The 13355-nt window shown below is 42.7% G+C and overlaps 1 protein-coding gene across 1 annotated transcript; it reads right to left on the bottom strand.

Moving 5' to 3' along the window:
* Positions 1 to 5750: 5750 nt before the first annotated feature.
* Positions 5751 to 8224, bottom strand: arf6b (ADP-ribosylation factor 6b). Its single transcript, XM_079752131.1, has 2 exons — positions 8151 to 8224; positions 5751 to 7924 (listed from the first exon to the last, which is right to left on the bottom strand). Exon 2 carries the CDS (start codon positions 7277 to 7279, stop codon positions 6752 to 6754), a length of 528 nt encoding a protein of 175 aa, XP_079608257.1. The 5' UTR covers positions 7280 to 7924; positions 8151 to 8224; the 3' UTR covers positions 5751 to 6751.
* Between the last annotated feature and the right edge of the window lie 5131 nt (positions 8225 to 13355).

Raw genomic sequence — 13355 nt, 5'->3', positions numbered from 1 at the left:
AAATTGAATTACTTATGTGGTTTGAAGATTATCTCTACACTAAAGATAATCTTTACTAGTCCACTCCCAAGATTATCTAAAGAGCCATGTAGACAAAATGAGAAGATTATATTATTGTAAATCTGAGATATTACATCATAGCGCAATGGAATATAAAAGATAGATACAATGCATTGCTAATACATCAAAGTTGAGGGAAAGAGGTAGATAAACACTAGGTTAAATGCCTGTAATTTCAGAGCTGAAACTGCACTGGCTACATGTCAGACACCCTGAACAGCACCACCCACCATGCGAGAGGAATGCCTTTTAAAAGCCCCAGATTAGCTGGAAGATTATGGCCCTTATTTCAGGCATAAACCATGCAGCACGCCCCGTACGTCCACAGGCATGCAGTGGCCCCACTGCCTTTCATCCCACCTCCCCCCTGTTTACATAGTGGGGGCTGTATGCATTGGGAACGGCGGCCTTCAACTCTTGAGTTCACCAGGATAATAAATAAAAGGTTCTAGGCCGTAGGCCCACTAATAACAAGTAGGGTTTGTTCCAAGGCTGAGACCAGTGAGGTAATTGTAAGGAGGTGGATAAGAGCAAGAATAAACTGCTGGCCAAGAATCTGCTTAGAATGTAACCGGACTATCTGCGATGGCACAGGACCTTGCATTCATTTAGTGACTGGAATTTGCACTTGGAAAAAAGTGATGTGCATTTCTCCACAGTATTTATTTTCTGAATTCAAATAAGTTGATTGTAGATTGATACATAGGTTAAGCTTTGGATATATATATCCCTGGAAATGGATGGTAAATTATGTCTACAGATATAGCCTAAACGTAAGTGCTATGTTTCTGTTAAATGACGGTTCAACACTGGAGTCCTTTAGGCTTTCGTGTATTATTCTGCACCCAGAAATTACTATTAGCGCAGCTGTAGCAGTTGAACAGTGAAATAAAGGCTAGTCATGGATGTGCTATGCATAGCCTTCTTCTTTGAGTTAATTTTTCCCACCACTGCACTGACACTTCGACTTGGTCCATCTGGCCCATGGGACATTTCGAAAACCAATCCCTATAGTCGATTCTCCCTTGACCTTGGTCAGTGTTCATGAGGGCTAATTCCTTTTCTCTGAGTTGGTACTGAATGCTGGCTGTGGTGGTATGGAAGATCCTCACACTGAACGAGTACAGCAAAGCCATAATGTGGTCATTTCCCACCAACAGATGGTGCTAGAAATGGCAATGACTCACCTGTGTAATGAGAGAGCAAAAAGAGAGTTAACGACTATTAAAGGTACTCACTAAAGTTCACAGGTTGACAATTCTGTCCCTTATGACAGCGCAGAGGTACATCTCTGGTCTGTTATATTTGAGGCATTACTGTTAACTGCATAAAACCTAATAAAACACCATCACCATCTGCCATTTAAGTATTTTCTCATAGGTTTCAACAGCATAATTGAGAGAAACATCAGCAGGATGGGTGGAGGAGGCATGGAGCGTGACTCAAAAGGCTGTGTGCTGTTTTTTTTTCTACTTTGCTGCATCACGGCCAAGCGACACAGTGGGGCCTTTGTGGCATTGTCATCATCACACTGCCAGGAGCCAGGGGACACTGTTCCAGTATAGAAGCCTAATTTTCTCACCAGTTAGCAGGGAGTGGCTCAAGAATAGACACCAAACTGGGCTAATTAAAAATAGACGAGGGAGACAGAAAGTGTCTCTTCTGATTGTGCAGCTTTCCCTTTTTTCCATAATCATACAGGACCAATGCTCACTAGCACAACTCTGATTTATAGATACAACATGTAAGTAGACTCCGCCCACTTTGACACAGTCTCAACGGTTACACCCTGACCCCCCCACCAGCAGGGATTCTGTTAGGACAGCTGGGCAGCAGTTAAAGGGTAACAGCATGGAAGAGCATGTTGGATGCACTGACCTCACTATTCCACTCTTCATTATTTACCAGTATCGGCTTACACAAACATTGCTAGGACAGTCATATTACTAAATTACAGATGCATAAGAGTCCTGTACTTGTACTATGCATTTAAAACAAGGAAACAACTCCCTGCTCAATAGGATAAATGTGTGATAGTGAGAATTGTTTCTGAATAAGAGCCAATGAATCGATCCAGTGTTTGCCTTAAACATATGGCATAACACTGTGCTGTTCCTCTGGAGCAGGAGGGAGAGAGAGGGGGTGTTGTGTGTGTGGTGTGGTGTCCATGTCTGTTTTCCTGAGTCATTACTCCTTTGTAGTCTGAAAAAGCATTGTATAGGAGCAATGGGGCCTGGCTGGGTACGGATGTACGGGTTTCTCCGGGCACAGACTGTTGGCTAATGTGTGGCATACTGTCACTGTAAGCAAACACTGACTTCTGTGCAATTACAGCAATCTTGTCAGATGCGGCAGATGCGACCCAGCCGGGGCGCTTCTCCGTGCAGCGGGGTGCAGTCCTCTGAAGGGAGCCATTGAAACGTGGGGAGTGTCCATCATATTGTCTCTGATGTGTTTCAGTCCTTAAGCAGGAAAGAGGAAACAGCTACTGAAGGTTGATATTGGAAGCTGAATCACACCTGTTTCTTTTAATCTGGTTAAAACCGCACTCCAGTACTATGATGACTGTTGTAGCGACTTGTGTGTAAAGAGTTAGGGTTTGTCTTGTCTGTCTAAGGTGACTATCCTTGGTGGAAATTAGTATACCTAGGACAATTAAAATTAATTCTGACTGGTTTTCTGCTTTACAAGGATTGATTGTTACAATACCTTAACCCCCCACCCTCCGAAAAAAGAGAGTGTTCCCATCCTCCCATAATATTCTCCATTGAGGCCTATTTAACAACTCACAGTGCGATTCACAGTGATGTCCTCACTTAGATCAACTTGAAAAAAAACACAGCTTGAGGAGTTCAGACACAGCTGTAAACATTAATTAGATTAATACAACTGTGATAGAAACACTACCTTCCCCAAGAGGATAGAGCCACAGGGGTAATGCATGCATAGATATAGCTCTGCTTCAACTGGAAAGTTACGATTATATTTTAGATTCATATTAAAGTGGAACGACATGATTGATTCAATGACCATGATAAAAAGGTTGTAATCCACCACGATTTAGACCTTCCCCCCAAATGAAAGTGACCTTGAGCCACAGATATGAATGGAATGCAACTTGGATTAAAGCCCAGAGCGCAGTGCACCATAGCACTGCTCACCAAAACCTTCAAATGGTGTCAATTACAATTTTTCAAGTAAAAGACTGTATAAAAACGCTAAAACATATCAACCATAGACTAGTCAAGCTCAACGTAGAAGCAAGAGTGCATCTTTGTATGCTTATTCATTTCACATGGCAGGAAGAGGCATGCTCTCAGAAGTCTGACAATGACGGAAAGAAAACCCCAAACTTAACCACTTCCGGACCTAGCATCAAACCGTGTGGGTGTTCTCTATTAATGGGGAAGCATCCATCAGACACAGAATGAGTGCAGGGATTAGGGTAAGAAAGTGGTTCCCTCTCCAAAGGGGGTAATACATGTTTATCCTTGATGATAATAGTCAGTGGGCAGAGCTTTGAGGTTCAGGGTAGCTTCTCCACTCAACTATTTGGAATACTTAAAATAATCTGCCTTAATAGGCATGCATGTTCAATCGTGCACATTAGGTACACACATGAGTAGAAAGAAAATAAAGGTAGGACAACAATCCCCTTGGGTGTGGCTTTGGTAACATATGCCAAATAGTGTTATATATATAATAATGCATACAAACCAATGAAATCATGGGTGAAGCTCATTTCCCCAACTAGGGTCGAGATAAACCAGGGTCCACTAAAACCATCAAACCTAGTCTCCAAAAACAGGCAATTTATGGTATGTTTGTGGGCTTGTCGTTAAAGGCTTTTATACCATTTCAAAGGCTCTAGTGAAATTTTGTTAAACATTAGCATGTGAAGGGCAGAAAATGTGTTCCTCTATTTGCAGTATAGAGGAACTATATCAGGAACTGAAGAGTGGGTTAGTTCTGATACCAAAACCAGTAGCCAAGCCATAGTTAAGAATCGCTATAGGAACAGCCCCAACAAACACAACCTTCTGGCTGCCTGAGGTGATTTTGTCATCCGGATTATTGGGCTCGCTGTACAAAGTAGGTTGGGGATTTTGCAGTAGGTGGGGAAACGTACTGAACCCAGCTTCATTTGTTTTCTTTTGGACTCATTGGTGAATAAGATTAAATGGAATTTCTCCCTCAAATCTGTAGCTGCCAGGAAATGACAACTCACATCTGTCTCACAATATTCAGCAATACCTAGAAGATAGTACGGTGTCTTTCTTAAAACATTTCAGCCAAACCCAGAGGGAGTTCACAAAAAGGCTAGGAAGTCTCATTGTAACCAAGGACAGCTCATAAAACCTGAGCCCGTCTCAGCCCTCACCCCGGGGTGGGTGGGGCCGCCGTGTCATCTCTAACGTCTGTGGAAATCATATGGTTGTAATGAAGAGGCCACTGTGGCCATTACAGACCAATTAAACTGCCATCGGTGTCTAATCAAGGCTTTTGACTGGGCCCTGGCCCAAAGTATGTGTTTAGCAGCCACATCAGTCTCCCCAAGCCCAGTTGCCTGTTCAAAGAGAGGAAAGTGCAAGTGCATCGGTTTTATCCTTTCCTTCCACCATCATATGCAGGTTTTATTCTCTCCATCCGCTCTCACGCGTGAATCATGCGCGTTACCTGACCTGTCAAGACAGAAACCTTAGCAACGCGAAAGCAAACATCCTCCTGAGGCATAGCTTGTCTGGCATATGTTTGTGAATGCACACACAAAGAACGATTTGGTTTAACAGCAGGATAATCAATAATGTCTGCTTGTCCTTGGTTTTAGCCAGACCCCACTCAACTTTCAGGCATAATGGAGTAAGAGGCATATTCTGAGTGTCATGCATAAAAACATAATGCTTTTCATTGTTTATTTCACAGAAAATGTCAGGAAATCTATTAATCAAATTAACAAATATGGATAATGGATGAAAATGACCAAGTCCAATTAATGAGTGAGAAATTTGGCATGGTTAAGTATCCCTGCAGATATGCTCACTAGATTTAATGTTTTCTACTTCAGAATAGGTATAATACAAGGTATGTAGATGACATAAACACCCCATCAAACTAAGCAGCTGTTGCATAGCCTAATGCATAACTTTTATCAAAATATTAAATGTTATACTACTGCCTCCGATAATATATTTTCCTTTCTCAATGTTGGCAAGTTGCAACAATACCCATGACTATACTTGGAACACAAATGCAGTTTTGCTGTTTAATTTGTGGTTATGGCCAACAATATTTGCTGTAAGTTGCAGCCTTAGTGTGACCCTACCCCACACACCACGTGACCATTACAGTTCCATGAAGACCAGCAGTTCAACTTCCTGTTTTGTCCATTTTCTCATTCACTGGCAGAATTGTCAGTGAAAGGGGGGCCTACAGAGTTCAACCACACAAAGGCAGATTTCTGCACTCTACACTTTATCAATACTATGTGTAAAGTCTGTTTTATCAGTCCCCTGTCTAAATGTTTTCCTTCACCCAAATGAAAAATATTCTAGAGGCTGTTAATATACCGGCATACAAACATTCAAGCTACTGGCAAGCCTTGAGGCTGTGATTCATGGTATAAAAGAAAGACACGAGGCCTGTAAAATCTTTTTTTTTTTAATAAGACATTACAATGACATTGTTCTGTACATGGTTCTCCGCCCAGTCAAAATTGGAGTAAGAGCTGCACCACCGGTCGCCAACACATCACCAACAAGTGGTTCCCTCTGACTGCTGAAGAAATGGATTCTGAAAGGGTTACTGTACTTTTGTACTCATGCTACAGATATAGGCTTATCTTATAGTGGGCCCGATCCAGATACGTATCAAATGGGGTAGCAGACTGCGAGAGCTCAGAGCAGAATGTGATTCCTTTGGAGTTAACCGGACTACATGACGAATGTTAACCGTAACTTAAGATGCATCCTGACAAGCATGTTAAGAGTTAGTGGAGCCTATCAAGTAATTAGCACAATAAAGTATTAGGACGCGACACAATGGGCCAATTGATAACTAGATAGACCCGAGAACGGGGTCTCTGGGAAGGGGGGAACAAACATGTCAGAAGTCACACTTTTTTCCTTCTTTTAGTCCTGAACGATGACAGTGAAATGTAAGCAATGTCAAGGGATTCCTTTTTTCTTGCTACGGTCAATACCAATGAGAAGAAATACTCTGCATCACGTTAAGGATTGAAAGTCCCTTATGAGCTACTTGACATGAAAATTGTCACTATTGAAAAAGAAAACCATACATGACTCTTGTGAATGGAAACCCCCGGCCATCTAAGAACCATGAAACCAGCTTGACTCCAAAATGAAAGATAAAAACTCCAGCTCCTCCATTAGAAAATATCAAAAGGAAAAAAAAAATAGGCAAAGGCGGTGATCTGTGGCTTCAACAGTAGGACCAATTAGTTTGATATTCATCAAGCAAGCCCCGAAGATAACAAATGTGATATAGGCCTGTGACTGCATACAAGCAAACTTTAAGCCAGCAAACCCAGTAAAAGATAAATTAGTTGTGGGGTAAACGTAGTATTAAAAATAAATGGAAGATAATCGACTTTTTCTTTACCATATGAGAAGTTATTTGTAACTTGCAACATAATTTCATTATAGTTTTGACCTAAAACAGTCATCACTCATCATTAAGATTTGTAATTTGATGTTAACCATGTCAACCCCTCATACAGTCCATCGCCTGTGGTCGCACAGGAGGGTTGAACATACCAATTTCTATCTCTGATGCGGGTCAAGCCGAGTTTCTCTTGGATTTCATGTGGCTTCATTGCGTCCGGAAGGTCTTGCTTATTTGCGAATATCAAGATGATGGCATCCCTCATCTCTCGGTCATTAATGATGCGGTGAAGTTCCTGCCTTGCCTCGTCGATTCGATCTCTGTCCGCGCAATCCACAACGAAAATTAACCCTTGAGTGCCCGTATAGTAGTGTCGCCACAAAGGACGGATCTTGTCTTGCCCTCCGACATCCCAGACGTTGAACTTGACATTTTTGTAGGTCACAGTCTCCACGTTAAAACCAACTGTGGGAATAGTGGTGACTGACTGTCCAAGTTTAAGTTTGTAGAGAATTGTCGTCTTGCCAGCCGCATCCAGTCCAAGCATCAATATTCTCATTTCCTTGTTGCCAAAGATCTTTGATAGCACTTTCCCCATTTTCTACTCCGCATACAATAAATCTTCCAATAATAAAAATTGACAGCCGCCGAACTAACGTGTCTCACTACTTACTACAATCGGATTATATATTCACTTGCAATCGCATGACTCAATGACAGGCATGTGGGTGCTGTCAGAAATAGACGTGCATGTCAGGAATAAAGTCACACCGCAGGCTTTTCCGTGATTCTGGGTCTTGAGGAAGGGGAGCGGATAAGGTAGACGGGCATGGGGGCTCAGCACAGTACCATGTCGGTAGGGCCTACACGGAGCATGGCGCGGTGATGGACCCACTAAGCAACAGCTGTGGCACAACGTTCATATTATTCACCCAAAAATAAAAATAAAGCCTCAATGGGAGTCTGCAGCTGGGGACAAACGCGGAGTAGGTCTGTCGGGTGGTGTCTCACATGAGGCCCTGCCCAGGCTGCTCTACTTAGGGGAGATTCTGGCGGTCCTCCTTACCGGGCGCGTCCTTGTTCTTTCAGCACCACCGGGGGAGAAGAGCGGTTTTTCCGGGGCTATTCCATCAAAGGTCGGACAAGGCAACGTGATCCACTTGCAAGGTTGAGCGTTGAGAGATATAGCAAGGGATTCAGCGATGCGTGTGTCCACCGTGCATCTAATCCACGTCTTGTCACCCTACGAAGAGATTGGAGAGGAGTGTCAGACACATTTCCAATGGGCTAATGCTAACGACGGCTAACAGTTAGCTGGTCGCCTAGCGGGCTTCGCGTAGCCAAGTTGCTAACCTTAATATGTGTTGTTGGCAATGGATCACCAGCAGATAAGATCAATTATAGTGGGGACATAATGGTGCATCGGCTCATTCTGAGTCAATCCGCACATTAACATACGCGCCATTTACCTTCTGTAGCCCCCCTTCGTTCTCGGTTATCTCCACCTAGCTTTCTCCTTTCAACCGGATCGCTGAGCTGCTTCACCGGAAAGGTGTGGAACTGCAACAACCACCACTTCCTGTCTTCTCGCTCCTTCGGCCGCCTGGAGGCTTGTGCAGCACAGTGCAGCTAACTCTCTGAGGCAGATCACACGTTGATTGCAACAACACAAAACACTTAGAATCCATCCACACTTTTGCACCCTTTCTTTTACTAATAAGTTATCAGTTTGTGTAAATCATGTCATAATTTCTTTGCTTGGTAGCGTCAGTGTCTCCCAGGGTGAAGGCTTCTGCCGCTTAAAACCCCCACTTTGCCCTGAGTTGGCAGAATATGAGCCGTTTCTGGCTGTGTGATTCCAGGGAGATCAGGGACATTAAGTTCACAGTGGATAAACATCTCCGTAGGGACACTGGTGTGTCCTGGTCTCCTGCTGAACATCTGTACCTGCAGGTAATAGGCAGAACAGGCCTATGAGGAGCCTCAGGTAAAGCACTGTTGTGTTTGGATTTTAGATGGTCATATGTTCTGTGATACAGTCGCTGCTGCTGTTCAGTGCAGTTCATCATTGAATAATCAAGTAATTATGTTGCCGCTCCAGGCTATGAAGTCGAGCGCATACTGAGGGACTTGGTACCTGATTGGGCCATGCATTGAGCAGTGCTGTATCCCTCGCATGGCTGTAGTAGCTATGTGACGCATATACACACACATGGAAAGATACTTTATTTCAATTGGGTTGCCAATTGGGATGTCAACTTAATAAATGAATGGATAATCTAATAAATGTAAAACAATTTTCGATTCATGACAAAAACAGGCCCCTGGTTGAGTTTTCAAAAATAATACTATAAATGAAATGCAGTGATGTCGAGATGCGTTTTGCGTCTGTGACGCATTCGGATCCGAATGGACGCACTATCGACGCGCCCCTGGGACGGATGTTGTATAATTGACCCATTTAAAGATGGCTTTATTAAGAACACATTAAACCATAATCAATTACTTTTTTCCATGCCTCATTAAATTAAACAGAAAAGGGATACAAATATTAAAGACACTTCAATTAATAAATTTATAGTTAGTTAAAATAGACATTTTAAAAACTCGTGGTTAATGAGTCAATTAATAATGTATTTTTTTTTTTAAACCTCTCCTTAGTTTCACTATATTGCTACACTACTACTATACTACGATGTACAGAATTTGGTTAAGCTGTATTTCTCTTAGAGAAAATCGAATGTGAACAATAAATGAATTAATTGTGGTCTTGTAGCCAGCGGATGACCCCTAGTGGCCGTATTGGGTACTTTGAATGGGTGAATTTACAATCCCCCCAGGACGTAATTTACTGCATAAGAGACCCGGTGAGAAGAGCACCCTTTATCTATCACGAACTGAAGTTAGTTCACTTCAAGTCTTTTAAACGCTGTTCTTTAAATATATAATTTTTTAAATACAGTAGATAATTATTTGCTTAATTTGCAAACGAAATATAATATATTTCGGATAACTTATCCAATAAGATGTCTGTTTTTAAGTTAGGAATACCGCATATGTTAGGGTTAGGGTTGGGGAGGGGGGGTGGTATTTTCCACGTGACTGTGACCACTGGATTTAATTAGTTTGCAAACATATACATAAGTATACAAGTAGCTTTGTGGGCGGTTCAGATGAGAGAAGCAAAGTGTATGCGCGAGGTGCACAAGCAACATTATGCATGCGCCCTTAAAATAGCATCTGAACAACGCGCCACTGACTTTAAACCAGGTATTTTCTGGTTTGTGGCGCAAGTGGTTTCTGAAACTGCAAAATAGCACCAGGGAACGTTTGTACCAGAACACGCCTCCTCCTTTCGCCGAACCGCCCCTTGGGGCGCAAGATCATTCCCTAATTTACCGACGCGTTGCGCAGGAGGGAAAATAACTCAAGAAAAGAAGTCAATTGCGCCGGATGCAAGATAGGGCCCCATGGGTCTTATCATCAAGTTGCATACTGAGCAGACCCATGTCCCCAGAAAACTCTGACCGAGTCCCCAACCGAACACCACCACCCCCTGCCATAGGTTGTATTGTGTATAACAGAGAAATAGATCACATAGCAATAGTAACTTTGTATTTTGCTACTCCATGTGAATTCTAACAATACAAATTCTGGGTTATATCTTAAATACAAATATTAGATCAAAGCAGGTATGAAGCCAGTATAACTGTACTGTCCAATTGTTAAAACATTCCTCTTAGGTCTGCATATCCGAGCTAAGAGGAAATGTATATTATAGGTCTGATATATATATCAGACGTAAGAGGAAAACCTGAAATCTTCAGAATATTTTCTGTGATAGTACAATCCCAACACGTATTTGGTTAATATACTGGAGAAGTGTAGGGCGGTACTCTAGTGCAGCCATATCTTCAAAAACCACGCTAAAACTAGCCCCCACGTTGTTTTGGGGCATGTGTTTACACTTGACGTTAAGGGCTGCCTGAGCTGCTCGCTGGGCAAATGACCTATTGTCACAATGAAGCCAAAAGGTGTGGTGTGAGAGATGTTTTAATGTGTTCAGACATATTCCTTTTCCGCCGTAGTCGATGAGAAGCACATCCGTCCCACGCAACAGATACTGCAAAAACAGAAATTCATGATATGAATGCAGATTGATATCTGAAACACCACTGTTACGTCTTCTTCACTAAATGGCTGTTTTTAAGTCTTGGGCTTGAAAGTAAAGTCTCAAGCTTGATAGTATAAAAGTTAAAATCATTTTATATCCCAGTAAAAAGCAATAATACGTTTAAAGTTGCTTTGTTGTTTTGAATAACAACGCAACAAACAAACAATGCCTACAATGATCATTTATCAAAGCTCAAATCTGACCAAATGTTTGCTTTCCAGTCTCTAAAGAGTGTCTCGAATAAGTCCAGTCTCTCAACAGGGAGTCCTAGTCAAGTCTCTCAACAGGGAGTCCTAGTCAAGTCTCTCAGCAGGGAGTCCTAGTCAAGTCTCTAAGCAGGGACACACACACAATCTGGCGCAATTGACTTTCTACACTGACGCATGTGTCGTTGCTAGTTTGCAACTGGCGCAGTGTTCTTTTCCCTCCACCGCCACGCGTCGGTAAATTAGGGAATGATCTTGCGCCCCAAGGGGCGGTTCAGCGAAAGGAGGAGGTGTGTTCTGGCGCAAACATTCCCTGGTGCTATTTTGCAGTTTCAGAAAACAATTGCTCCACAAACCAGAAAATACCTCGTTTAAAGTCAGTGGCGTGTTGTTCAGATGCTATTTTAAGGGCGCATGCATAATGTTGCTTGTGCACCTCGCGCATACACTTTGCTTCTCTCATCTACCTAGCCACACATTCTTGATAAATTATTTGGGAAAGAACAGCTGATACAGCGATAATAAGTTGTACTTTTACATCAATGCATCTGCAAACACCGTACAGCAAACACATATTTTCTTGACACAGACATCGTGTACAAGCCCATAACTGGCGGGCGCGCGTGTGTGCGTCCATCTGTTTAAACACACGCAAACTAAACACGTAGCGCATAATACAGTCCATGGCAATGTATATTAACGGGGGGACACATGCATATTAGGAAAACAAGTCGATAACGAATAGAAACGATGTTTGTTAATGTATTGCGTATATCATTAAATAGAACCACAGTTACCGCATATCATATGTGTGTTAAGTTTTCTTTGCCAAAATTTATTTGAGGACTCAGTATTTCTGAAGTTGTGTAAGAAAACGCTTTTCCATGTGTGAATTAGGCCATAATATTTGGCCATGAACTGAGCCATTTGAAGTCTGAAATTCATATGGTCATGCATCTGTCTCATTGGAGACTGCAAACGCTGTCAAAATATCAACTCGTCAGATTCAAATGTGCTCATGGCTCTTAAAGGGGATGGGAAATGGCACTCTTATTTATTTATTGCATGTTACGCCCAAACCACACCTACGGGTAATTAGGCTACTTCAGACCAACCCTTTTTAGATTTGCGCCGGGCGGAAGAGTCATTAATGCGCCGGTAAAATAGCAACATCGCCATAGAACCGCCCACAAAGCTACTTGCGCTTGGCGCTTCTAACTTGCGTTTCAGACTGTTAAAATAGGGCCCTAGGTCTTGTTAACTCAGAACCAGCAGCTCCCAGTAGGTGTGGTCTTGGACAAGTTGAGCATGCATGTCGACGCACCACAAGAGTCCTGAAGAGCCACACTGCATCCAACGTCTGTCTGTCTGATTCTCTCTCTGGGCCCTATTTTAACGGTCTTTGATTGTAGCATTAAAAAAATCCTTTATTTAAACATGCCAATTACAAAATGCATAATATAAATACCATTTCAGGTTAAACATCTTTACAATGGGGCTTGCTCGTTGCCCGAGACAATGGCAGCCAGTCTGTCCCCTTGTAGCATCACCAGGTGTCTGGTTATCTGCTAGGGGGTCACGGGGAGGTTGGGGGTCAAGCATTTCGAGTTGACTAATGATGACTAATGATGACGTCACAGGGTAGGGACTACCGATGACGTCACAGGGTAGGGTTGTCCCATTTGGTAGGGGAAGAAGGGAGGGGGTCGGCTTAAAAGTTAGGGTTAGGGTTGAGCAATGACCAATGAATTCGGATTCAGCCTAAATGTCAAGGGAAAGAGGCGGTGGTTGAAAAAAGTCTTTCGACCACTTATTACGTTCACTCGTTTCTTGTAATGGTTTATTCGTTTCCCAGTATAATTTCCTTAATTTAGAAGACAGTTTTGTTCATTTATGATTTGTATAGTAAATAGCCTACAATATTCTTTTGAAGAGACCGGCTTCTAACAGATTGGGGAGAAGGCGCTCGCGATTTTAGGTCGACCTTGAAGAGGTGATGCTGGACGCTCAGGCCAGGCGATCCCCATCCCCAGCTGCGAGGACATCCCCAGCTGCGAGGATCTCCAAGGACAGGCCGGTGTTACACCGAATTCTGCGACCCACCGAATAGTGTGACCCTAGGGGGCGCTGTTGCACATTTTCTGCAACATGCAAGTGTGGATTATAACAAAAACATAAATAAAACATAAGATCTCCCCCCACTGGTGGGTCTTTCTTTTCTTGATACTAACATTAATTCTAAACAGCGTTTTACACAGTAGCCTATAATAGGAAATGCTCAAAGGTAAATCAGC

The sequence above is a fragment of the Pollachius pollachius genome (genome assembly GCF_949987615.1).
Source record: "Pollachius pollachius genome assembly, chromosome: 15".
Classification (NCBI taxonomy): domain Eukaryota; kingdom Metazoa; phylum Chordata; class Actinopteri; order Gadiformes; family Gadidae; genus Pollachius; species Pollachius pollachius.
The sequence above is the reverse complement of the archived record's forward strand: the minus strand, read 5'-3'. Positions and strand labels throughout refer to the sequence as shown.